Raw genomic sequence first — 27,897 nt, 5'->3', positions numbered from 1 at the left:
TCACAAATACTGGTAAGCATTTGTATAATATACATGGTACAGCAACATAAGATTAATACGAGCGAGCGAAACAAAAGACAAAAAAAGCTTTCCGCATACTTTGCCACATACACGGCCCAGACCGAGATAGATATTTTTCTCCTTCATGTGCTCCTTTTTTACTCTTAGAAAACACTTCCCAACTTCATTTTATAATCAGGTGCAATATTATCACGTATTTGCTGAACAACTGCTGAAGCATCATTAGCCATGTGGATAGCGTGGTCGTGTAAAATATCTTTGCATTCCAGCCGGCCTTGGTTCGATCCCCATTGACGTCGATTGGACTTTTTTTTGGCACAATCCCAAATGAAATGAGAAAAGAAAACAGAAAGAGATGTCTGCACGCTGACATACAAACCATTTTTTGGCTTTCAAAATAGCTCATTATTTGCGCATTTGACTCAACAGCACACTAAATGGCTTCATTTCTGCCAAAGATGACATGTTTTCTGCCAACGCTAAATAGTTTGGGTGTAACACTGCGAATAATGCGTGCGTAAATCGCTCATTAGAAATGTAAATGCAGCGTTCGTTCGAAAGGGATTGTCTGAAGCATTTCTTCACAAAGCTTTTTGCGACTGGCATAATTAAGTCCATTTAGTTCTTGAGTTTATATGATTTTGTAGAAATGAACTTTAAATCAAAGCGTAGCAACAACATATTTGCGCATAGACCTTCACAATGGCTGCTCAGTTGAAACTATTACTAGTGCGCAATTTTCAGATGTTCTTCAACTCGTATGCCTATCAAGTGTGCCGTCAGAATTGTGCTTCCTGTAGCAATAACAACCCTGTAGGTCTTTTCTTGGATCCAAGCCGTATAAATTTCTGAAACATCTCACTATTTATTGTTTACTGTATTGATAACTAAATAAACATATCGATAAACAAACACGAAAAAAAAATTCTCAAATGGGGATCAACACTAGGGTAGGAGCCTGCCCGTTGGTCTCAAATGTTCCTATCTCACGCCTCCACGAAGATCATATGACGACATTTTTAGATCGGGCGTGAACTGGAAACACACACCTGGTCTTGGCTCCGAGAACGGGTGTCGAAAGTGGCTAAGTGAGGGGGTGCGAGCGAGTCAGAGCGCTATATCTCTCCCGGGGAAGGCCTCCCGGGTCATGGAGGCCTTGCCAACCCGCTGTCTCCCGGGCAAAGGAGATACACCCAGAAAATGGAGCTACGTTCACGAAGAATACTTAGAATGCGATCGCCCGAGGAGGGTCCCCGAACTGGAGCTGGTCCTGGAACGGGCGTAAGAGCGAGCGGCCAGCGGCTGGAGGGCAAGGTGCAAGAGCGGGCCACCAGCCGGGTTCAACCCGAAGAGCTACCGCCACATGGAAACAGCAGCCATCGACATCACCCAAGAAACGCTGCGCCTACGAGGCGTGTTGTGACTGCCAGACGGCAGTCGTCCACACTCGTGGGTACCACTAGGCGCCGGATAATGTGGACACATGAAATGAACGAATTCGTGATCCGCGCCTATTACATCTGCACTGCTTTGGAGACGGACATGAGCGGTCGCCCTCGAATACTAACAATGTGCGAGGAAGCGTATCCAGAGTTCGTCGGGAGGCTTGATCAGAACGCGATGAACGCGAGGCGTAGAGCGATAGTACGCAACAACATGCTCTCCCAAACGCAAATCGACGAGATCAAGCAGCAGGTGCAAAGAGAAATAAGCACCAGGAACAACAGAGCAAGCGATGTGTCGAGACGAAGTTCAGTACGGCTGAGCAATTCATTCGCGAGTGGGGCACGCGAATCAGCACCAGTGGAGGCCACAGCACAACAACCCCCTGAGCCGGAAGACCCACAGCCAGATCAACAACTACTGCGCGATCTGGTCTTCCACTACGACGAGGCGATCTCACAGTTCCGCGACACAGACCCATTGTCGCGCCCCAGGATCCCGAAGTTGCAGCATTCCCGCAGGTTGACAAGTGCAGTAAAGCTCATGAACGAGCACGTTCTTCCGCTGCACTTGGTTGATGCTGAGAACATGGAGGAGCTGCAACTGAAAGTTTACTGTGCTGCTGTGGCGACCGCCAAAAGTTTAGGATACCGTATTAGGCCAAGAGGCAGACTGCTCCAACATCTCCGTGAAAGGCGTGAGCCTCCATGGCGAAGGAGATTGGAGCAACGGATCCTAAACAAGCGCGCCGCAATTGGAAGACTGATGGCGTACAAAAGAGGCAGCAGATCGGCGAAATTATGTCGCCAAGTTGCTGTGATCGTGCGGCCTACTGAACTTCGCCAGCTGGGAGCTCACCAGCTGACGGAAAAACTCGACACACTGGTACAGCAATTGAGCGTCCTTACAAAACGGCTGAAACGTTACTCTGACTCTGCAAAGCGCCAGGAACAAAATCGGATGTTCAGAGATAACGAGAAAGCGTTCTACGACCACATTAGCGACGAGAAGCCCGACTACCGCGAAGGTTTGCCAGATATTAGCGATGTGACGAACTTCTGGGCTGGTATTTGGGAGACCCCAGTAGAACATCGCGACGGGCAAATGTGGTTAAGACGGGAGGAGGAGAGTTGTGGTGAAATTGGAGAGATGCCAGCTATCATCGTCGGAGAGAACGATGTCCGCGAAGCCTCGCGGTACCTGAGGAACTGGGCAGCACCGGGCCCCGATGGTGTCCAGAACTTTTGGCACAAGAAGCTGACCGTCGCACATCCAAAGATAGCTGAGTGCTTCAACAAGGTGCTACGTGACCCACACAACCTTCCTGAATTCGCCACCCGTGGCGTCACCTTCCTCCTCCCGAAAGACAGCAACACATTGAACCCATCAAAGTACAGACCGATAACGTGCCTATCGAGTCTGTACAAAATACTGAGCAGCATAATTACCGCCAAAGTTTCTGCTCACTGCGAACAGCATCACATCATCGCAGAAGAGCAGAAAGGATGCAGGAAAAATACGCATGGCTGCAAAGACCAGGCCATCATCGACGCAGCCATAGTCGGCCAGGCGGTATATAACCAGCGGAACCTAAGTATGGCCTACATCGATTACAGGAAGGCTTATGACTCCATACCTCACTCGTTTCTCGTCCGGGTATTGGAGCTCTACAAAATTGATCCCGTCGTCGTTAGGTTCCTGCAGCATGCGATGAGGCAGTGGAGCACGTCTCTGCACCTTAGTGATGGGGAAAATGTGTTGCAGTCTAGAACGCTGCAGATAAAGAGGGGGATATTCCAAGGCGACTCTTTCAGCCCGCTTTGGTTTTGTCTGGCACTGAACCCCCTCAGTAGGACGCTCAATAGAAACGGTCATGGCTATAAAATAAGGTATGGCGACGGCGCCCACGAAGAAGTGACCCATACCTTCTACATGGATGATCTCAAGGTCTACGCTGATTCACGTCAGCGTCTAGGTGTAGCTATCCGGGTTGTCGAAGACATAAGCAGGACATCTGCATGGAGTTCGGCCTCGACAAGTGCCGCTGTGTCCATCTGCTGAAAGGGCAGTTTACCGAATCCGGAGGTTACGAGGTCTATGACGGCGAGTTCATAAGAGACATGGTTCGTGGCGAATCCTATAAATATCTTGGATTCCGACAGCTCACCGGGATTCGCCACTCCGACATCAAGACGGAGCTGCGAGACAAGTTCTTGAGTTGAGTGAACTGTGTCCTGAGGACTTTCCTCAACGCGGGGAACAAGGTACGCGCGATCAACACATTCGCGGTTCCCCTGCTGACCTTCAGTTTTGGTGTAGTCAAATGGAGCAAAACTGACCTAGAGGACCTTGAGAGGAGGATGAGGAAAGCATTCAAAGAGGCCGGAATGCACCATCCTCAATCGGCACTGGAGAGAGTTTCACTGCCACGCAAAGAAGGGGGACTTGGAATAGTCGACCTATCTGCACTGTGTGTTGCCCAGGTACGACAACTGCGCGAGTACTTCGCAGAACGCGCCAACCAAAACGCGCTATACCGGGCTGTCTGCGCCGCCGACAGAGGATACAGCGCTCTGCACTTGGCGCAAGCGGAGTACCAACTCAACTGCAATCTGCAGACAGTGGAGGAGAAGATTGCAGCTTGGAAGCAGAAGGCAGTGCATGGTGCCCACCCCCATCAACTGGACCGGCCACACGTCGACAAGGCCGCATCTAATCTGTGGCTAACGCGTGGTGAACTCTCTTCAGTAGTAGAAGCCGACATGATAGCCATCCAGGACAGGATAATGCCGACGAGAAACTGCAGGCGGTACGTCTGGCATCAAGACGTTGATGACATTTGCCGGATGTGCCATCACCCAGGTGAAAACATAGAGCACATTATGGGAGGCTGTCCCGTTTTGGCTAACGCAGCCTACACCGAGCGCCACAACAACGTGGCCCGTATTGTTCATCGACAACTGGCGCTCAAATGTGCTCTACTGGAAGACAACGTACCAAACTACCGGTACCTGCCTGCACCTGTCCTGGAAAATGACCGTTTCAAGCTGTACTGGGATCGCACTGTTCTGACCGACCTCTCGATCCACCACAACCGCCCAGATATAATGGTTTACGACAAGAGCGACCGCAAAGTCACCATCATCGATGTCGCTATTCCACTGAACCAGAATCTGGAGGAGACCCACGGTCGCAAAATCTGCAAGTACCGACCATTGGCCGTGGAGCTCAAGGAACTGTGGGGGCTAAGGGAGGTCCCAAGAATTGTTCCAGTCGTTCTCTCTGGAACTGGAATTATCCCGAAGACACTTCTGGAAGCGCTAAAGGTGTTGAACATGGAGAAGGAATTGGCCGGCATCCAAAAGTCGGTCATCCTTAGCACCTGCGCGATTGTCCGACAATTTCTCGGTCAGGACTGAAACAGCACGAGCATGCAGATACGTGCATTCCGCAGAGCCTAGTCCCCCTTTGGCATTCAGAAGCCCGGGGGCAGGTGAAAATTCTGGCTAGGTTCGCCTAGTTAAGAAGTGAGATAAGTCTGCCAAAAAAAAAAAATGGGGATCAACACTAGGGTAGAAGCCTACCTGTTGGTCTCAAATGTTCCTATCTCACGCCTCCACGAAGATCATATGACGACATTTTTAGATCGGGCGTGAACTGGAAACACACACCTGGTCTTGGCTCCGAGAACGGGTGTCGAAAGTGGCTAAGTGAGGGGGTGCGAGCGAGTCAGAGCGCTATATCTCTCCCGGGGAAGGCCTCCCGGGTCATGGAGGCCTTGCCAACCCGCTGTCTCCCGGGCAAAGGAGATACACCCAGAAAATGGAGCTACGTTCACGAAGAATACTCAGAATGCGATCGCCCGAGGAGGGTCCCCGAACTGGAGCTGGTCCTGGAACGGGCGTAAGAGCGAGCGGCCAGCGGCTGGAGGGCGATGTGCAAGAGCGGGCCACCAGCCGGGTTCAACCCGAAGAGCTACCGCCACACGGAAACAGCAGCCATCGACATCACCAACGAAACGCTGCGCCTACGAGGCGTGTTGCGACTGTCAGACGACAGTCGTCCACACTTGTGGGTACTACTAGGCGACGGATCATGTGGACACACGAAATGAACGAATTCGTGATCCGCGCCTATTACATCTGCACTGCTTTGGAGACGGACATGAGCGGTCGCCCTCGAATACTCGCAATGTTCGAGGAAGCGTATCCAGAGTTCGTCGGGAGACTTGACCAAAACGCGATGAACGCGAGGCGTAGAGCGATTGTACGCAACAATATGCTCTCCCAAACGCAAGTCGACGAGATCAAGCAGCAGGTGCAAAGAGAACTAAGCTCCAGAACAAGCAGAGCAAGCGATGTGTCGAGACGAAGTTCAGTACGGCTGAGCAATTCATTCGCGAGTGGGGCACGCGAATCAGCACCAGTGGAGGCCACAGTACAACAACCCCCTGAGCCGGAAGATCCACAGCCAGATCAACAACTACTACGCGATCTGGTCTTCCATTACGACGAGGCGATCTCACAGTTCCGCGACACGGACCCTTTGTCGCGCCCCAGGATCCCGAAGTTGCAGCATTCCCGCAGGCTGACAAGTGCGGTAAAGCTAATGAACGAGCACGTTCTTCCGCTGCACTTGGTTGATGCTGAGAACATGGAGGAGCTGCAACTGAAAGTTTACTGTGCTGCTGTGGCGACCGCCAAAAGTTTAGGATACCGTATTAGGCCAAGAGGCAGACTGCTCCAACATCTCCGTGAAAGGCGTGAGCCTCCATGGCGAAGGAGATTGGAGCAACGGATCCTAAACAAGCGCGCCGCAATTGGAAGACTGATGGCGTACAAAAGAGGCAGCAGATCGGTGAAATTATGTCGCCAAGTTGCTGTGATCGTGCGGCCTACTGAACTTCGCCAGCTGGGAGCTCACCAGCTGACGGAAAAACTCGACACACTGGTACAGCAATTGAGCGTCCTTACAAAACGGCTGAAACGTTACTCTGACTCTGCAAAGCGCCAGGAACAAAATCGGATGTTCAGAGATAACGAGAAAGCGTTCTACGACCACATTAGCGACGAGAAGCCCGACTACCGCGAAGGTTTGCCAGATATTAGCGATGTGACGAACTTCTGGGCTGGTATTTGGGAGACCCCAGTAGAACATCGCGACGGGCAAATGTGGTTAAGACGGGAGGAGGAGAGTTGTGGTGAAATTGGAGAGATGCCAGCTATCATCGTCGGAGAGAACGATGTCCGCGAAGCCTCGCGGTACCTGAGGAACTGGGCAGCACCGGGCCCCGATGGTGTCCAGAACTTTTGGCACAAGAAGCTGACCGTCGCACATCCAAAGATAGCTGAGTGCTTCAACAAGGTGCTACGTGACCCACACAACCTTCCTGAATTCGCCACTCGTGGCGTCACATTCCTCCTCCCGAAAGACAGCAACACATTGAACCCATCAAAGTACAGACCGATAACGTGCCTATCGAGTCTGTACAAATTACTGAGCAGCATAATTACCGCCAAAGTTTCTGCTCACTGCGAACAGCATCACATCATCGCAGAAGAGCAGAAAGGATGCAGGAAAAATACGCATGGCTGCAAAGACCAGGCCATCATCGACGCAGCCATAGTCGGCCAGGCGGTATATAACCAGCGGAACCTAAGTATGGCCTACATCGGTTACAGGAAGGCTTATGACTCCATACCTCACTCGTTTCTCGTCCGGGTATTGGAGCTCTACAAAATTGATCCCGTCGTCGTTAGGTTCCTGCAGCATGCGATGAGGCAGTGGAGCACGTCTCTGCACCTTAGTGATGGGGAAAATGTGTTGCAGTCTAGAACGCTGCAGATAAAGAGGGGGATATTCCAAGGCGACTCTTTCAGCCCGCTTTGGTTTTGTCTGGCACTGAACCCCCTCAGTAGGACGCTCAATAGAAACGGTCATGGCTATAAAATAAGGTATGGCGACGGCGCCCACGAAGAAGTGACCCATACCTTCTACATGGATGATCTCAAGGTCTACGCTGATTCACGTCAGCGTCTAGGTGTAGCTATCCGGGTTGTCGAAGACATAAGCAGGGACATCTGCATGGAGTTCGGCCTCGACAAGTGCCGCTGTGTCCATCTGCTGAAAGGGCAACTTACCGAATCCGGAGGTTACGAGGTCTATGACGGCGAGTTCATAAGAGACATGGTTCGTGGCGAATCCTATAAATATCTTGGATTCCGACAGCTCACCGGGATTCGCCACTCCGACATCAAGACGGAGCTGCGAGACAAGTTCTTGAGTTGAGTGAACTGTGTCCTGAGGACTTTCCTCAACGCGGGGAACAAGGTACGCGCGATCAACACATTCGCGGTTCCCCTGCTGACCTTCAGTTTTGGTGTAGTCAAATGGAGCAAAACTGACCTAGAGGACCTTGAGAGGAGGATGAGGAAAGCATTCAAAGAGGCCGGAATGCACCATCCTCAATCGGCACTGGAGAGAGTTTCACTGCCACGCAAAGAAGGGGGACTTGGAATAGTCGACATATCTGCACTGTGTGTTGCCCAGGTACAACAACTGCGCGAGTACTTCGCAGAACGCGCCAACCAAAACGCGCTATACCGGGCTGTCTGCGCCGCCGACAGAGGATACAGCGCTCTGCACTTGGCGCAAGCGGAGTACCAACTCAACTGCAATCTGCAGACAGTGGAGGAGAAGATTGCAGCTTGGAAGCAGAAGGCAGTGCATGGTGCCCACCCCCACCAACTGGACCGGCCACACGTCGACAAGGCCGCATCTAATCTGTGGCTAACGCGTGGTGAACTCTCTTCAGTAGTAGAAGCCGACATGATAGCCATCCAGGACAGGATAATGCCGACGAGAAACTGCAGGCGGTACGTCTGGCATCAAGACGTTGATGACATTTGCCGGATGTGCCATCACCCAGGTGAAAACATAGAGCACATTATGGGAGGCTGTCCCGTTTTGGCCAACGCAGCCTACACCGAGCGCCACAACAACGTGGCCCGTATTGTTCATCGACAACTGGCGCTCCAATGTGCTCTACTGGAAGACAACGTACCAAACTACCGGTACCTGCCTGCACCTGTCCTGGAAAATTACCGTTTCAAGCTGTACTGGGATCGCACTGTTCTGACCGACCTCTCGATCCACCACAACCGCCCAGATATAATGGTTTATGACAAGAGCGACCGCAAAGTCACCATCATCGATGTCGCTATTCCACTGAACCAGAATCTGGAGGAGACCCACGGTCGCAAAATCTGCAAGTACCGACCATTGGCCGTGGAGCTCAAGGAACTGTGGGGGCTAAGGGAGGTCCCAAGAATTGTTCCAGTCGTTCTCTCTGGAACTGGAATTGTCCCGAAGACACTTCTGGAAGCGCTAAAGGTGTTGAATATGGAGAAGGAATTGGCCGGCATCCAAAAGTCGGTCATCCTTAGCACCTGCGCGATTGTCCGACAATTTCTCGGTCAGGACTGAAACAGCACGAGCATGCAGATACGTGCATTCCGCAGAGCCTAGTCCCCCTTTGGCATTCAGAAGCCCGGGGGCAGGTGAAAATTCTGGCTAGGTTCGCCTAGTTAAGAAGTGAGATAAGTCTGCCAAAAAAAAAAAAGGGTTCGACAACTCGCAAGCAGATCGGACAAGTTTTTAATCGATCCAACGTGTTTTTTTCACATCGAATAATAGTGTTCTTTTTCACCGGTTGCGCTTGCGAGTGGAGCGAAGTTTAAAGTGGTGCGCGCTGAGGATCCAAATCAGACACATTCATCACACACGCCACACAGCCGCGGCAAGTAGAAATTTATTTTTCTTTTGTTTCCCTATCATTCCTTCTACCTTCTGTGCACGATTTACACCATTGTTCAACTTTGTGTTAACCAAATCGGCAAACGTTGGCATTAGGGGTGATCATTATTTCTTATATACCGTTGAACTTTTATTGGAATTTTTTTTTTCATTTTATCATTTTATTTAACATAAAATAAATTGAATTTAATATTCGCATCATAACCTTATAAAAAAAATTTTTTTCACTTATTTATTTTGATTATCATTATATTCTGTTCATATCGAACAGTTGACCGATTTTTGACGTAGGACTACGTCTAACCGGAAGATATAGGGGGTGAAATGGAAATCTAGGCACTGAACAGGTAGGAAAAAATGCAAGATTTGGAACGCTTATAACTCGAGCATTTCTCAATAGATCGCAAAGGTTTTTGCATCAATTGATAGGAAATATATCTACGCATCTATCATAACGAATAACATTTCATTTTTCTTGAGATAAATAATTGAATAATTGTGAAATATCAAGCATTGTCCAAATACACTATGTGCCCATTTTTGATTGGTCCATTTTGTGCTCCTCAAATCGTACCGACCAAAACGGGCAACCAGAGCAGCAGCGAAATAGAATGAAGCACGATTGGAAAGGAAAAAGAAAAAATGAGGGAAACATTGGTCGCAGTCTCACACATGCGTAATTCTCGAGCCAGCCAGTCAGCTTAAAAATCCCCTCTCCGCTGCCGTAACGATCATTCTCATCCGAACCGTACACCACATCGTTTCGCATCACCTCACATCAACAAACCAACACAAGCAGCCATGGTTGGATATGGCAAAGGAGGAAAAGTGAAGGGAAAGGCAAAATCCCGCTCGAACCTTGATCTGGAGTTCCCGCTCGTGTTGATCTGGAGTTCCCCGCAAGGGTAGCTAGTCCGAGCGCGTTAGTACCAGTGTACCAGTCCACCTAGCCGGCGTTATATAGCTTCGACCGCCGAAGTGATCGAGTTAGCTGGCAAAGCTGCTCGCGACGATAAGAAAACCTGCATTCGGAACAGAACACATTCGGTTCGGTGGACATCAAGACAACAGGCAGTTGCAGCGAGTGGCAAACACAATCGCAAAACAGAATCAGGTAGCAGAAGAAAAAAGTTTGTTCTTCATACAAACTGCTTTGGTGGCAAATCCAGAACAAGGCGGCTTCGAGGGCGTTCGAAATGGTTTTTTTCAAAACCACGAGAACTAAGTTTTCTAAATTGGAAACATTCCATAAAACAAGGCGCTTTTCAGGGCCATTAAACCTTCCAAAAAAGAGTTTAGGAAATAAAGTTCAATGCTTTCTAAAACATTATCCAAAATAATAATAAAACACAAATTGATGTTTTCATAATTTGTTTGCCAGGATCTGATGAGTATGTGAATTTGGCAGTTGTTCTGAGCTTATTGATAGTTGGGGACTTTCCTGATTATTCAATTTTCACCAATTCTTAAATTGTTTCCAGATTTAAAGTACAGTAATCTACAATTAGTTCGACATTTAGCTAATTGAACGGACATGTAATGCGACTTATTTAGTTGGACATTTTTGTAAACATAGAGATCCAAATTATGACCCCACATTGAAAGTCGACACTGTACCACTGTCATCGCAAATGTTCAATTACAGGTTAAAATTACCTCCAATCCGGCACTGAGTGGTGGTAATGCGACGTGCCATTGAATGTAATTTACTGTAAAATATGTCACAAGCTGGATGGGAAGAAATTATCCAACTGTGAAAGCTGTGGCAAGTGGCAAATGCAATCGCTAAACAGAAAGGTTTAGCCGAACAAGATGGGGATATCGAGTGATAACAAAACAATAAACTCTTTAGACTTTTTGTGATCCTGAAAAGGACCTTTTTTAGCCTGTATGTGAATCCAACGAGCGAACAAATCGTAATGAATGTATTTTTTTGCCATCGCTCCCTTTTAACGCTCATTCGTTCGTCTCGTTGGACTCGCCCCTCTGGCTGAGTCTGCCGATTTGTCTCTATCCTGTGAGTGTGTACCGCTAGAGTATAAAACACGCGGACCCCAAAAAAATATCTTATTTTCTTTCAAACCGTAAACCCGTGTGGTTGTACGGCATCGGCATCGTGTACTCAACAAAGGAGGAAAAGAGAAGGGAAAGGCAAAATCCCGCTCGAACCGTGGTGGTCTGCAATTTCCCGTAGGTGTATCCGCCAATTGCACCGGAAAAGGTAGCTAGGTCGAGCGCGTTAGTACCTGTGTACCAGTCCACCTAGCCGGCGTTATATAGTTTCGGCCGCCGGAGTGATCGAGTTAGCTGGCAAAGCTGCTCGCGACGATAAGAAAACCTGCATTCGGAACAGAACACATTCGGTTCGGCGGACATCAAGACAACAGGCAGTTGCAGCGAATGGCGAGTGGCAAACGCAATCGCAAAACGGCATCAGGTAGCAGAAGAAAAAAGTTTGTTCTTTATACAAACTGCTTTGGTGGCAAATCCAGAACAAGGCGGCATCGAGGGCGTTCGAAATGGTTTTTTTTTTCAAAACCACGAGTACTAAGTTTTCTAAATTGGAACCATTCCATAAAACAAGGCGCTTTTCAGGGCCATTAAACCTTCCAAAAAAGAGTTTAGGAAATAAAGTTCAATGCTTTCTAAAACATTATCCAAAATAATAATAAAACACAAATTGATGTTTTCATAATTTGTTTGCCAGGATCTGATGAGTATGTGAATTTGGCAGTTGTTCTGAGCTTATTGATAGTTGGGGACTTTCCTGATTATTCAATTTTCACCAATTCTTAAATTGTTTCCAGATTTAAAGTACAGTAATCTACAATTAGTTCGACATTTAGCTAATTGGACGGACATGTAATGCGACTTATTTAGTTGGACATTTTTGTAAACATAGAGATCCAAATTATGACCCCACATTGAAAGTCGACACTGTACCACTGTCATCGCAAATGTTTAATTACAGGTTAAAATTACCTCCAATCCGGCACTGAGTGGTGGTAATGCGACGTGCCATTGAATGTAATTTACTGTAAAATATGTCACAAGCTGGATGGGAAGAAATTTTCCAACTGTGAAAGCTGTGGCGAGTGACAACAAATCGCTAAACAGGAAGGTTTAGCCGAACAAGATGGGAATATCGAGTGATAACAAAAACACAACACCAAAGGTTCTTTTCAGAACCATCAATATATTTAAAATATATATTTAACAAAAGCTGTCCCCTTTGTATAGTCCTACGTCACTCCGGTTATGTCCCCGACATTACCCACCCGTCTTTTTTGATATGGCTTAGGGCGGGAAGGATCCCCCATCGACGCCATTGAATATTTCCGATACCGATCCTCCTCCTGAAGAGCAGGAAGATGAAGCAGAAATTGAGGAAGAAACTTCTGTATATGAAGTTGGAAGTCCCGAAGATGAGGACATTGAAGAAAAACAGGATTTTCGTCCAAAAGAATACCCTAGAGGCTCCAAAGGCCCATTCATTGTATACTTTAGACGAAAATCGAAACCTCTCAATGTCATTCGTATCTCGAAGGAACTTACTCAGAAGTTTTCCGAAGTTACCGAGATTACACGGATGGGGTCAGACAAACTACGAGTTGTCGTCTCAAGCAGGACCCAAGCGAACGAAATCACACGCTGCGACCTCTTTGCGATTGAGTATCGCGTATACGTGCCCTGTTGCAACGTCGAAATAGACGGCGTAATAACCGAAAAGGGTTTGACTCGAAAAGAGATTATCGATGGTGTCGGTCGCTTCAAGAACTCTTCACTAAAAACTGTGATTCTTGCATGTGATCGACTGAAATCTGTGTCACAAAAAAATGACAAAAGGGTTCTCAATCGGACAAACTCTTTTCGTGTGACTTTTGAGGGTTCCGCCCTTCCAAACTACGTTGCAATAGGTGCACTTCGTTTACCTGTTCGGTTGTTTGTACCCCGGGTAATGAAATGCAACAAATGTATGCAACTCGGTCACACGGCCGCCTATTGTTGCAATAAAAAACGTTGCGCAGATTGTGGAGAGAGCCATGATGAGAATCCTTGCGCGAAAGAGCACAAGTGTCTTCATTGCGGCGGGACTCCTCATGATATTATTCAATGCCCGGTGTACAAACAACGAGGGGAAAAAATCAAGCGTTCCTTAAAGGAACGTTCCAAGCGGACTTATGCAGAAATGCTTAAGAGTTCCGTTCCAACGACTCAGGACAATCCCTACTCCATTCTGCAGAACGACGAGCCTGTTGCTGACGCTCCCAATGCAGGATGTTCCGGTACATCGCAGGGTGCAGTCAGGAAAAGAAAAATTACTTCTTTTCCTTCACTCCCCAGAAAGGCGACCGAAACTTCCCAAGTTGGAATGAAAACTCGAATTGAACGTGCTGAGAATAGACCGAAGCAAGTACCTCCTGGTTTAAGCTGTTCTTCCACGCACCAGGGGTCCTCAGCACTTCCCGGAGCAGCACCCACCCGGTCTGTTCCATTTTCGCGGTCGAGGCAACAGCCACAATCTGGTTTGCTTGCGCTTTCTGACCTGGTGGACAACATTTTAAATGCTCTAAATATAAATGACCCTCTTAAAAGCATAGTATTATGTTTGCTTCCGATTGTGAGAACATTTTTGAAAGAAAAATGTGGTTTTTTAGCAGCGTTCATTTCCCTCGATGCCTGATTCAGTGCAAGAGGTCAAGGATTTGACCACTGTAATACAGTGGAATTGCAGAAGCATCATCCCTAAACTAGATCAATTTAAATTTTTAGTTCATAGTTCTAACTGTGATGTATTTTCCCTCTGTGAAACATGGCTTTCTTCAGCCGACGAGCTGAATTTCCACGATTTCAACATTATTCGCCTCGATCGAAATGACTCGTTTGGTGGAGTACTATTGGGGATCAAAAAATGTCACTCCTTCTATAGAGCCACTCTCCCATCGATGACAGGCATTGAAGTTGTCGCTTGCCAGACACAAATCAATGGCAAAGACTTCTGCATTGCCTCGATATATATTCCTCCAAGAACCATGGTCGGCCGCCATCAGTTTTTTGATATCATCGCGGCATTGCCGGAGCCGCGGCTAATCTTAGGTGACCTCAACTCCCATGGAACAGCATGGGGGTCACACTATGATGACAGCCGTGCCACGTTGATTTATGATCTGTGCGACAACTTCAACATGACAGTTTTAAATACAGGGGAAGCAACTAGGATAGCCAACCCTCCTGCACGGGCAAGTATGCTAGACATATCACTTTGCTCTTCTTCATTATCCCTGGATTGCACGTGGAAGGTAATCCAAGATCCCCACGTTAGTGATCACCTGCCAATAATTTTATCGATCGCCAATGAATCAGGTTCTCGTGAGTCAGTCGATATTCCGTATGACCTCACCAAAAATATTGACTGGAGAAAATTTGCAGAAATGATATCTGAAGCACTTGTTACAATGCATGAACTTCCTCCACTCGAATAGTATAACTTTATATCGAGTTTGATTTACGAAAGCGCACTTCAAGCTCAAAAGAAACGTGTTCCTGCTACCACTTTCCGACGTCGTCCTCCATCACTTTGGTGGGACAAGGAGTGTTCAAAGGTCTACCTTGAAAAATCATCCGCTATCAAAAAATTCAGGAAAACTGGATTAGTGGAATGGTTTCGAAAGTACCAAGCTCTAGAAGCCAAACTAAAAGGTCTGATTAAAGCAAAAAAGCGTGGATATTGGCGGAAATTCGTCAATGGTTTGTCAAGGGAGACAGCTATGAGCACTCTTTGGAATACGGCTAGGAGAATGCGTGGCTGGAACCATACAAATGAAAGTGAGGAATACTCTGACCGTTGGATTTTCAAATTTGCAAGAAAGGTTTGTCCCGATTCCGTTCCTGCACAAAACGTCGTACGCGACATTCCGCTCCAATGCGATTATGAGAATTTTTCAATGGTAGAATTCTCAATTGCCCTCCTCTCATGTAACAATTCAGCTCCGGGGTCGGACAAGATTAAATTCAACTTGTTGAAGAATCTTCCCGACATGGCGAAACAGCGTTTGCTGAACTTGTTCAACAAGTTTCTGGAGCTGAATATTGTCCCGCATGACTGGAGACAAGTGAGAGTGATAGCCATACGAAAACCCAACAAGCCGGCTTGCGATCACAATTCGTATAGGCCGATTGCAATGTTATCCTGTATTCGTAAATTGTTAGAGAAAATGATTCTACTTCGTTTGGACAAGTGGGTTGAAACGAACAATTTCCAAATCGCATTTGCTCGCAAAGAACAAATGGCTTCCGTTTTTCTCGATATCAAAGGGGCATTTGATTCAGTTTCTATGGAAATTCTCTCAGAGAAACTTCATAATCGTGGACTTTCGCCAATTCTGAATAATTTTCTGTACAATTTACTCTCAGAAAAGCACATGTTTTTCAATCATGGCTGCTTGAAATCTTCTCGATACAGTTTTATGGGCCTGCCACAAGGCTCCTGCCTAAGCCCCCTATTGTACAGTTTTTACGTCAATGATATAGATGATTGTCTAACTAGAGATTGCACGTTGAGACAACTTGCAGACGATGGAGTTATTTCCATCACGGGTACTAATCCCGCCGTTCTGCAAAAATCCTTGCAAGATACCCTGAACAACCTGTTCACGTGGGCTCTCAAGCTGGGTATCGAATTCTCTACGGAGAAAACCGAAATGGTCGTTTTTTCTAGGAAGCACGAACCCGCCCAATTCCAGCTTCACCTATCCGGCAAAACGATCAGGCACTCGATGTTTTTCAAATACCTTGGAGTATATTTTGACTCTAAATGTACCTGGGGAATACACATTGCGTATTTGAAACAGAAATGCCAGCAAAGAATCAATTTTCTCCAAACAATAACCGGAACATGGTGGGGCGCCCATCCAGGAGACCTCATTCAGTTGTACAAAACAACGATATTATCAGTGTTAGAATATGGCAGTTTTTGCTTCCGATCAGCTGCCAGGATTCATATTCTCAAGCTGGAGAGAATACAATATCGTTGCTTGCGTATAGCCATGGGGTGTTTGCATTCGACACATACGATGAGTCTCGAAGTTTTGGCAGGAGTACCCCCGCTTACTCTTCGGTTCACAGAATTATCCTACAGATTTCTCATCCGTTGCAAGATCATGAATCCATTGGTGATTGATAACTTCGAAAATCTACTCCAACTGACTCCTCAGTCAAGTTTTATGTCTTTATACCATGAGTACCTTACCCACGACGTGCACCCTTCACCAGGCATCTCCAACCAAGTTTGCTTCCCATACTTTTGCAATTCCTCTGTCATTTTTGATCTGTCCATGCGACAAAAAATCCATGGAATACCAGATCACCTACGCTCCAATGTTATTCCGTCGATATTTTCGGAAAAATATGGGAAAGTTGGATCTGATAAAATGTTCTTTACTGACGGTTCATACATAAACGGGTCCACTGGCTTCGGCATCTTCAATGAAAATTCCAGTGCCTCTTTCAAACTCAAAGATCCTTGTTCCGTGTATCTCGCAGAAATGGGTGCGATATACTATGCTCTAGGGATCATTGAAACACTGCCCATCGACCATTATTTTATTTTTTCAAACAGTCTCAGCTCAATAGAGGCAATCCGCTCAATGAAGGTTGATAAACGCTCATCTTATTTCCTAACAAAAATAAGACATCTATTGAGTGTTTTGGTCGAAAAATTATTCAAGATTACCTTAGCATGGGTTCCCTCTCATTGCTCGATTCCGGGGAATGAGAAAGCGGACTCGCTAGCTAAGGTGGGCGCTTCAGAAGGCACACTTTTTGAAAGGCAAATTGCCTATAATGAATTTTTTCACATTCCTCGTCAGGACACACTCGTTAGTTGGCAGCGCATGTGGAGTGAAGATGAGTTCGGTCGTTGGTTACACACGATTATCCCTAAGGTCTCGACGAGTGCATGGTTCAAGGGATTGAATGTAGGTCGTGATTTCATTCGCGTGATATCTCGGCTTATGTCCAATCACAACAACCTAAACGCGCATCTCTATCGCATTGGGCTCGCAGCAAACAATCTTTGTGATTGTGGCGATGGCTACCACGACAGCATGTCGTCTGGTCGTGTATCCGGTTCCATGCTGCTCGCTCTCAGCTCTCTAGAGCACTGAGAGCACAAGGCAGAAAATCGGATATCCCCGTCCGGGATATCTTAGGTAGCCGGGATCCTGATCTTCTGCTTCATCTATACCTGTTCCTCAGAAACGCCGATGTCAACGTTTAATGATGTTTCCTTCGTTGTGTCCCCGTTTCATATCCCTCCTATCCGATCGATAAACTTTTACATAGTCGCGGCAATACATACACACACTCTTTACAGATGCACGGGCCGAAGGTTGTGCAGTCCACTGATCATTCAACAAGAGCCAAAGGTTGTACCGCTCATGACAACTCTACACGAACTGATGATTGCGCCGGCTAGTGACCATTCTATCCTGGATTCCTCGAGTCGAGAAAGACGCACCACGCTAGATATGGGGTACAGACTAGGGAGCGTTGCTGATTAATGGTCAGCTGCATCCCAATAGGAAGTAGCCCGTGTCGGGCACACGTATAGAGCATCGAAGACTGCAACATACCAATTATGAGAACACTTGTAATACTAACCTCGAGCCAACCGCGAGTAATCGGTTACATATTACTAACATAGTTGTAAGACAAAAATTGTCAAAATATTGGACTCCCGGCCCCGTCAGGCTAACGCCACATGTGCCTTAATAAAAAATATATTTTGGAAAAAAAAAGGGCATTGTTATAATTATTTTTATTTTTACTCAAAATACGGTACAAAATGATAAAAATACGGGACAATCCAAAATGGTCGAAAAACGGTACTGTCCCGTTTTGGGTCTAATAATCGAACCTCATACCAACAAATTGGAGGACCAGGTCAAAATTTTGAAAAAAAAACATTTTTATGTCGTTTTCTCACAAGTGCGTCAAATGGACTTATGGGGTTTCTCAAACAAACGTTTCCAATACAATCAATAATAACGAAAACAAATTCCAGCTTTTTTTACAGCTGTAATATATTTTCAGGAAAGACTAACTGATCGAGCCAAAAAAATTTTTTTTATTCGTTTTTTTATGCATGTATTTTTGGTTTTTTTTAATACAAAAGAAGAATTTTTGATTCATCCCCTAAAAGTCAGAAAACACCTTTCTCACACGAAAAAATAAATTTATCCAAATTCTCTAAGAAGGTGATAGACGATCAAATTTGATGAAAAAAATCCTTATACGCATATGTTCGAATTTCAAAGTACGCTACGGAAGACGATTCTGTTACTTTCATTTGAAAGATGAGAAAATTTAGTACAGGGTATAGTAGTGGAACATCTAAATTAGTGGATTTTAATAACACGTTGGAAGTGAAAAACCTAGAAGGTAATCATTTTTAATGTGTTATTATTAATTTGATTCTAAAAAATTGTGCTCTCTTGACGCTCTCTAACCGCTCTACAATTTGTTTTCTGATACCCAACATCTTCTTCTTCTTGTTATTAAATGGCACTAATGTTCCTAAAGGAACTTCGCCATCTCAACAAAGTATTGATTGCGTCATTTTTATTAGTACAGGGTTTTCCAACTTTAAATTCCGAAAGTAAATTGAAATAAAACACACATAGAATTCGAAATTCGATGAAACTTTGATTTCAAATTAAAGTTTGGTTTATGCCATTATGTGTGAAATACAACATCATTCAAATGTCCACCTAGGGCTTCCTCGCACACCTTGATCCGGAACAGGTAATTTTCGATGACTTTTCGGCACATATGGGGCGGTATCTCGGTCATAACTTCACGAATGGTGTCTTTCAAATGTTCAAGAGTTTGCGGAGAGTTGGCATAGACACGGTCTATCGCATAACCCCACAAAAAAAAGTCTAGCGGGTTCAAATCGCATGATCTGGACGGCCAATTGGCATCACCAAAACGCGAAATTATGCGTCTCTCAAATTTCGTTCGCAATATGGCCATGTTCGGTCGTGTTGTGTGGCACGTGGCGCCGTTCTACTGAAACCACATGTCATCCGTATCCATATCTTCAATTTGTGGCAAAAAAAATTGGTTAACATGCGGCCATAGCGCTCACCACTCACAGTTACCGTCTCGCCGTCCTCATTTTCAAAGAAATACGGCCCGATGACTCCACCAGACCATAATGCGCACCAAACAGTGACTTTTGGTGGATGCAATGGCCTCTCAACAATCACGTGTGAACATTCGGGTCATCCTCCACACTGGCAGCAACAGCAGCAATATTTTCGGCCGAACGCACATTACGATGATGCACAGGTTTCACAATATCCGCTACGGATCCAGTTTGTTCGAATTTACGCACTACATTAGCGATTGTGTGCTCTGTAGGCCGTTCATGACGACCAAAATCCGTCCGTATTGCTCGAAAAACAATTGCCGGTTTTTCATCATTTTTATAGTATAATTTAACAAAATTAACAATTTGTGCCATGCTAAAACGATCCATATTGTAAAATGGCAGACATTCAACTAACGATATGACGCTTTGGTTGACAACTATGTCAAACGGTTGTCAGCGCAGGGCTGTATACTTTCGGAAGCCCGAAATGGAAAACCCTGTACTTATTTGAGATTTCTATGTCAAATAACACGCCTTGAATGCACTCTGAGTGGCAAGCTCTAGAATATGCGTGAGCACAGTGCAAGTCGGAGGAAATCTCTTGTCGAAAAATTCCCCGAATAGAACGGGAATCGAACCCGAACCCCCAAGTCATGCAGAAAATTGTCTTTCAAACGCATATTAAATGTCTAAAATAATCGTGCAATGCAATGAATAGCATAGTACGGCCTTCTTTGCTATATTTCCTACCGATGTTTAATGAGTGTGATAAAACAGAAATACAGACCTCAGAAGTATCTTTTTTCGACATGTTCGAAAGCGAATCAATAATTCCAACTTACATACAACCTACAAAACAACCCACAAAAGAATAAACAATGTAGAAGTTTTGTCACCTCTTACGTTGTATTTACACCCATACCTCGCTATACGGTCGCTTTTTAAGTGCGCTACACATACACCGTCCCGTCATCGTGAAGTAAACGTAAAGGAATGAAATGTCAAATATTCTCCCGTGAAAATCGTATGATAGCATTCACATACACCATACCGGCAACTTTGACGTCGGCAAAATAAGTCCTAGAGAATAGTTGACGGGACGGTGACGGTGACGCTGTATGTGTAGCGCACTTTATACGGCATTTCGCTATAACGGTCCTCTTCAATTAAGGCACGTTTTCAATTTACGGCCTAAAACGATTCGCTATAACGGCAAAAAACTTTTTTTCGATGTCTACGAATATTGTGTTTTCGAATTTATTTTTGATGCCAAATGTCTTATAATTGCATGGAACGTCGAAATCTAATCCCCAAAGACTTTTGAGTCTTTTTTCGGAGTAGGAGGCAAAACGTATGGTTTAGGGTTCCAATGAAAATGATCATCTTGATTTTTCATATGGAACTTCGAGCCAAATGTTGATTTACACGATAAACATTGTTTTGGGTGTTTTATCGTGTAAATAAATGTATGAACTTGTTATGTGTGTATTTTTGATTTAAGCGAAATAAAAAGAATAAATGCATTTTGATTGTTAAACCATGTTACATATTTCATAAATATGGAACCGATCCAAATGAATTTGTATGAATTTGTATTAGAACAATTGATTCCTTAAACGGCTTTTCGCTTTGCGGCCAAGTTTCGTGGAACGCAACTAGGCCGTAGAGCGAGGTATGGGTGTACAGCTATTCTATGCCAAACCGATATAGTGGTTCTCAGATGCAAACAATAGAAAACAATAAAAATGGTTCGAAAATAAAATCGATTGTTTTCGCGAGATCAATATTTTTTAACAAAGGCTCATTGGCTTCAATTTGATATGTTGATCATCTAAATCGGTTCAGTGGTTCAAAAGTTATGAATTTTTGAAAAAAAAACATTTTTGGGAAGAAGAACATTTATTTTTCGGACCACCCTAAAATGGAAATGGGTACCCTTATAAAAAAATTTAAAAAAATACGGGTCTAATGTTTTGCGATAGAGAACTAAACTACCACTTTTCATGGAAATCTGAAAACCACTATATCGGTTTGACATGGAATGGCTATATAACAGTATTGATGTGTGTATTTTCTAGTTAGACTGTATTGATAGTCTCAAATGTGATATACTTTTCAAAGGTTAAATAAATCGTACTCTATACCAAGGAGTTCAATGATCGATCAAATTAAGCTAGAACCTACCGTCGTTCGTTTGCCCATCTTTCTTTTGGAACTCCAATAAACAGTTTTTCATATGGAATTCCTGTGGCGACAGCAGCCGGTTTGCCATCTTTCTGAAGATACCTCGCGTTACCTACAATTTTCAATTATTGTATTGTATTGTATAATTGTTTGTACTATTCGTTTCATACCAGAAAATAAACGTAATGGTTGCGCTGGTTTATGAATCTGTACAGCGACGTCGCCACCGTAAGCGCACAAGCGTAAGATACCACGCGTCATCTTGCATCAACTGAATATATCAAAAAGTGCATTAAACACAACAAAGTGTATGGTTGAAATCAGAATAAAAACCAAAAAATGTTTTCCGTAATAATGCTCTAAAAGGAAAGCTAGTAAAAAATTCATACAATGTTAGGTGGCATCTTATCAGTAGCATCTAAAAGGCCTAAAATACTTTCAACGTTTCTTAATTTTTAAAATGAAAGTATATAAAAGATGATTTTTAAAACAACGCCAGCAATTCTCACAGTATAATTGCTCCTATCAACAAACGTACATTCGTTACACAGGCGAAAACATTATTTGTTACTTGTTGCGTTACACTTGAATACATTTACACATTTATTTTTATCGGAGATCTCATCAAATGCATCTCACTACGTTTCCATTCAGGATCAAGTTTTCTTCGTACATGTGTAAAACTCACTACGACAAATTAAACCGATTAAAACCGTGAATGAATAACGTACCTCACGGTAGATGAACCGGTAAACGTTATTCGTTTATTTGTGAGTTCAAAAACACGGAAAAAATATAAAAATAACAACGAAAGTAAGAATAAGAAACTGAACGAATATGTACAATGCGCCAAATAAATGCAACTGGCAAGCGTCTTCGCAGAGTCACTGTACTCGACTGAGCCGCTGGTCTCTGGGCAGACCTGAAAGATTCGCAAAAGCCGGCCCAAGTTGGAACATTAAATGGGTGTTTGTAAACGTTTGGGATCTCTCTCTCTCAATGTTTTGCTTACAAGTGAGTTTGTTTATGTTCTGTTTGTCTCTGCGGTTGATACTGATAATAGCGAACACCACCATCTCACTAATATCAACCGGGATGATTTTCTCTCGATGTGACGCAGAAATTGTGTATAGCATTTGCAAGCGGAACAAACATGTGTGCAGCAAACAGATAATGTTGCGAATTCTACGCCAGATGCTTCACAGTTTTCATGCATGTGGCATTCGAAATACATATACAATACGCTAGACTCCCGGACCATTCATCCAGGGAAATATTAAAAAAAAAACCTATAACTTGACTCTCAGTATTACTCTGGAGAAAACAATATGCAATTGTGTTACTCTTAGCACCGTTACATGTGCTGCCAACGTCGACAATATAAAAGTGCTACAAACAGTTATAGTCTAAGTCAACTGCGTGTATGTAAACCAGATCATACCAGATTATATTACAATATTTGCTGTTTGACACACATCAGTACTGTATATAATTAGCAAGATTCTTTAACGTGTTCTTATCGCTATGAAATATGAGGACATTAGACTAAACTGACCAGACGTTCCGCGTTACGCGGGACAGTCCCGCATTTCAACAAAATGTCCCGCGTAGGATTACGTCCCGCGAAACGTTCCCCATTTGGAAAAAGGAACGAAAATGTCCCGCGATATCAATATATTTTAGTATTACAATTTGATCATGTTGATTTTCTTAAATGTATGAACCTCAAAATTAAACTTTTATTTGTCAGACTGTTCAATGCGCTTCCAATGCATTCAACGATTAATACGTTGAGCTGGTTTCATCGCAGCGACAGTGGACTCTTTTCAGAGAGTGTCAACAGGAAACGACAGCAACAAAATCGGAAAATAGATTTTTATAAAGATTTATAATGATTTTTATAAAAGTTCCCTATTGATCCGCAGAGACCAACGTGAGTCAAACGAAAAGTTCATTTTTGGTCCTCTAGCTCGGTCAGGGCTTAACGTGTTAAATAAGCCGGAAGAACTAGTGTATGCTGGACAGGAAGAGGCAGGGTTGTTTGATGAAGTATCGCAAATGGAGCAAATGTTGGCCGGAACCTCTATCATGGCTGATGAAAAGATGTATGTCGACATGTTCTTTTACCTTTTCGTGGCTTTGGTAGTCAGTTATCTCTCTATTTTGGCCATTCGCTTAAAAGTTTTCTATAGGCCGCAGCTGGGGTATGTTGGGAAGGTTGGCGATCTACGCGGCAATGTTTATCACCAGCCGATCCATTATCCATTCTCCTGTGATCTTTTGGCATAATGGCCCGTTTCGGCATAAAGACCACATCACCTTCGCAAGTTTCGGCAAGCACTTCGTACTCGTTCCCCGTTCACCATATGACTCGAAATAAGAGCGGCTTAGACATTCCCTTCTCGTCTGTCAGAGAAGGACCTTCTTCGAGAACTTGATGTGGATGATATATTCGACGTCATCACTTACCTGGGGAACGTAAAGTACCCGGTCCCCGATCATTCGTTGAATTCTAGCATCAAGCACGTCTCGTCTTCCATTATGAGCACGAAAAGAAGTTTTTAACATCTTTTGCCGGAAAGAAGTTTTTCTTCAGCACCTGAAGCTACTCCTTCTGGGTGATTGCCAGCTGCTCAGATACTGCGGTCTCGTCTGACGCTTCCGCATAAAATGTCCATTTTGGCCAGATTCTCCTTCACCGTTTGGCCGGTTGTTTTGATCTCCCGGCTTAAGGAGCGACAGGGAGAGGATGTTGTAAATACCAGATCGGCTATGTCTGGCGGACACAAAGTGTCTCAGGATGTCCAATTCCTTTGCTGTGGGGTGAAGCTGATAGTATGAAAAAATCACGAAGTTGCTTGACAGTGCTGCTGCTGCTTATCAACAGCCTTGAATATTTTTTGTTGTAGGCTTAATAAACGTAATATTTAAGGAAAATTTGTTCCATTAAATTATTTTTTGTAGTTTGTATCGCCATCCGAAAATAGTTCATTTTTTCAATGCATACGTTAACACTAAATTGGATGAAAAATGGATTGAAATTTTCGAGCATTCCATTCGGTAATTTGAAGAAAATTGTTGAATTTGAATCGTGCTTTCCAGGCTTTAATGCTCTAACTGAGCCAGTGATTTTCAGGCTTAAACAAAATCTAAACCACCGAAAAATCACAACTGAATGACGATACTTAGAAAGAAATAATACAGATCAGGTTTAATTGCAGGAACACGTGTTAAGTGTTTCACGAATAAATGAGACTCGCTAAACTATGGTTTATTTTCACATAACGTTTTGTTTTTGTGTCCCGCGTTAGACCTTTAACCATCCGGTCACTTTACATTAGACTAATGTCTTGAAGTCGTGTATTAAATATCAATAACAAGAGAAGCTGATGAACCATAAAATCTCCTACTAAAGCATGGACGGATTAGAAAGGGAACAGCACTCAACGCTTTTCAATTCAAGCGTATCTGGAGAGCAGAACGCAATAAGTGAAAGTACACAATAATTCATCTAGGTCATTTGGTGTCCACTCAGTAGTTCCACAAAGAAGTCATTTGGGGCCTATCCTATCATGAATAATCTTTCATCATTCTTGACCAACGCAGTAGTGCTTATTTACGCGGATGATGTAAAGATTTTCCAGCCAGTGAAACACATCGCTGACTGTCATCTGCTTCAGCAGGATTTGGACAATTTTAAGAGGTTCGTCGAGAACAATGGATTGAGCGTAAACCCCAACAAATGCTCCGTTATGACCTTTACGAGGAGAGTTCAGCCAATAAGCTTCGACTATAGACTGGGAGGTTCGAATCTACAACAAGTAGAGAATGTTCGTGACTTAGGCGTCACGATGGATCGATCTCTTTCGTTCAATTGCCACATAGAGCGAATTGTCAAAGAAGTGCTGAAACTATTTGCACTCACTCGTCGATTCGGGCCGGTCCGCACGCAATCCTGAAAATTTACACCTGCCTTGTACGATCCAAACTCGATTTTGCGAGTGTGGTGTGGCGACTGCAGTACGATCTACATATTCAAAGACTTGAAAATGTTCAAAAGAAGTTCTTGAAATTTGCGCTAAGAAATCTGGGATGGAGAGAAGAACCCCGGCCACCATATAAAGATCTCTGCTGTTTGGTAGATCTGGATACCATTAGCAGCAGGCACAAAATTGCAGACGTAACTTTTTTTTGCAGCGTACTGAACGGACGGATCAAAAGCCCGCGTCTCTACGACAGGATTCGTTTTAACACCAGCCCCGTTTCTCTTCGTCGACGGAGGATGTTTGACCCACCCCTGAGGAACAGAAATTACACCCAGCATGAACCGACAGCCAGATTTATGCGTGAGTTCAACGTGCTGCAAAATGTTATTTCTGTAAATATGACATCAGAAGAAATTCGAAAAAGATTAAGATTATATTTTAGAGACCAACTGAATGTATAAGTTTTAAGTTTGTATGTTTTATGTTTTCTGTATTCACTCTTAATTTTAAGAAGGCTAACAGGCTTACAGCCTATAGTCCAAATAAACAAATTATAAATCAAATGTTCCACTTCTCCAATTTCAACCAAAAAAATACAACCATCACGATTTCAAATAAGTTTTGAACTTATTTTGTCTGTATGACATTTTTTGTTACTTGAATGGTCATTCTGTCTGAACCAGAGATATATGGATCGTTAAGCTCAAATCGTTGTTGTACGATCTTATTTTAAGAGGTGGCTCGGCAACTTCGTCCAAACATAGCGAGGCTATCCTAGAAACGGATGAATGGAGTTTCCTAGTGTTCCGGGTTCGAGGTCTTATGTACGAAGGAAAATCTGTGTGGGATGTGATAAGGCTGGAACGATAAGAGCCTTTGTTTTGTAACAAATCAAGACGTCTTAATCGAATCGATTCACTCAAGCATTGCATTTTTTCTCATTATGCTCCTATTCATCAAAAAAAAACTCATCTAAGTGTTGCTTATTCAAGCCTTTTTTTTTCTTAAGGACATAGAACTTCCTCATCTTTGTGACTATCTGCCGTGTCTTCCCGGAAATCTCAGTAGCAAGAGACCCTACGAACTGTGTCTCAAGATCGGATTACACCTCGGTAATTGGGGGGAGGTTCGCGATCAAAATAAAAAGAATATTCTCACCTCTTTTTAAATACTTTCGGTTTATTACTGATGATTCAGGTGTTTGTTGACGAGAGAGAGAGGCGGATCCGGCGTTACCAACCTTCCAGTTTTTCCTAGATACTGCCAGTTTTTTGGGCATGCCAGCGAAACAATGAAAGGCAAAAATCTCCAGTTTTTTTTCAATGTTTACAGTTTTATCCAGCTTTTTTCTATTTTTTCATCATTTCCAAGTTTTTCACTCCTTGAAACTTCACTTCTGTAAGGAAGATCTTGAACGACGTCAACGTTCCCCGTGGAACTGTGAGACGCTAACCATTCGGCCACGGGAGCACCGGAAGAAACGAATATACAGTTCATATTAATAACTGCTTCTACGACTTGATTGAGGTTATCGGAACTGACTCCAAAACTCTCAACAGGAATACCATAACAGTTCGACTGAAAAGTTCATTAGGTTGACGTCTAGATGGCGCCTCTTGCAAAAATCTGCTTGACTATCACAAAGCACCATCTTTCAATAGATACGTGTCAGCAATCGGTCGATTGGTTCGTGAGTTACAACATTGAGAGTGAAGCAACTTTTGTTATTGTGAAAAAAATGGAAAAGCCCGAATTTCGTGTGTTGATAAAACATTGCTTGCAAAATTGCATGAATTGGGCTTCGAATTGCTTCAGCATCTACCGTATTCTCAAGACCTGGCCCAGCCACTATTTTCTATTCGCAGACCTGAAGAGAATGCTCGCTGGTAAGAAGTTTAAGACCGATGTTGTAGTAATTACCGAAACTGAGGCCTATTTTGAGGAAAACAATTTTGCAAAAAAATAGTTATAAACATTTCAGCCGAACTGTTATAATCAGAATCTTGTAGGATATTCTGCCGAGGAAGCTAATAACATGACCGATCCCTAAAAGTCAATAGGAGCGTATCTAAAGAAGACTGCTCAGACTTGTTTTTTCACTAAAATGTGTTTGCCATTGAATGAACGGTGTTACCAAGAGCCTGATTGTGTGAACAAACGGAATTGGTGCGTGTCGGGTTCATCAAATATTCCTCCTAAGGGAATCTACCGAGAAAAAAATTATGCCACTAATGAGCAACCAAGAAAGATTCTTCTTCTTCTTGGATGTCACTAACGTTCCTTTTGCCTTCT

The 27,897-nt window shown here is 44.1% G+C and overlaps 1 protein-coding gene across 3 annotated transcripts in view; it reads right to left on the bottom strand.

Moving 5' to 3' along the window:
- Positions 1 to 22,519, bottom strand: part of LOC129766539 (NAD(P) transhydrogenase, mitochondrial-like) — a 42,289-nt gene extending 19,770 nt beyond the window's left edge. Inside the window, exons 1-3 of one of the 3 annotated variants that reach the window (XM_055767115.1) lie at positions 22,351 to 22,519; positions 21,790 to 21,890; positions 21,620 to 21,731 (exon numbers count right to left, since the gene is read on the bottom strand). In XM_055767115.1, coding sequence (XP_055623090.1) covers positions 21,620 to 21,731; positions 21,790 to 21,880 — 203 coding nt within the window. In that variant the 5' untranslated portion in view covers positions 21,881 to 21,890; positions 22,351 to 22,519. Of the gene's footprint in view, positions 1 to 21,619; positions 21,732 to 21,789; positions 21,891 to 22,157; positions 22,298 to 22,350 lie in introns of those variants that run through there. The other 2 variants (XM_055767120.1, XM_055767123.1) reach the window with 2 other exon arrangements.
- Positions 22,520 to 27,897: the final 5,378 nt, after the last annotated feature.

The sequence above is a fragment of the Toxorhynchites rutilus genome, chromosome 1, assembly GCF_029784135.1.
Source record: "Toxorhynchites rutilus septentrionalis strain SRP chromosome 1, ASM2978413v1, whole genome shotgun sequence".
Lineage (NCBI taxonomy): Eukaryota > Metazoa > Arthropoda > Insecta > Diptera > Culicidae > Toxorhynchites > Toxorhynchites rutilus.
The sequence above is the reverse complement of the archived record's forward strand: the minus strand, read 5'-3'. Positions and strand labels throughout refer to the sequence as shown.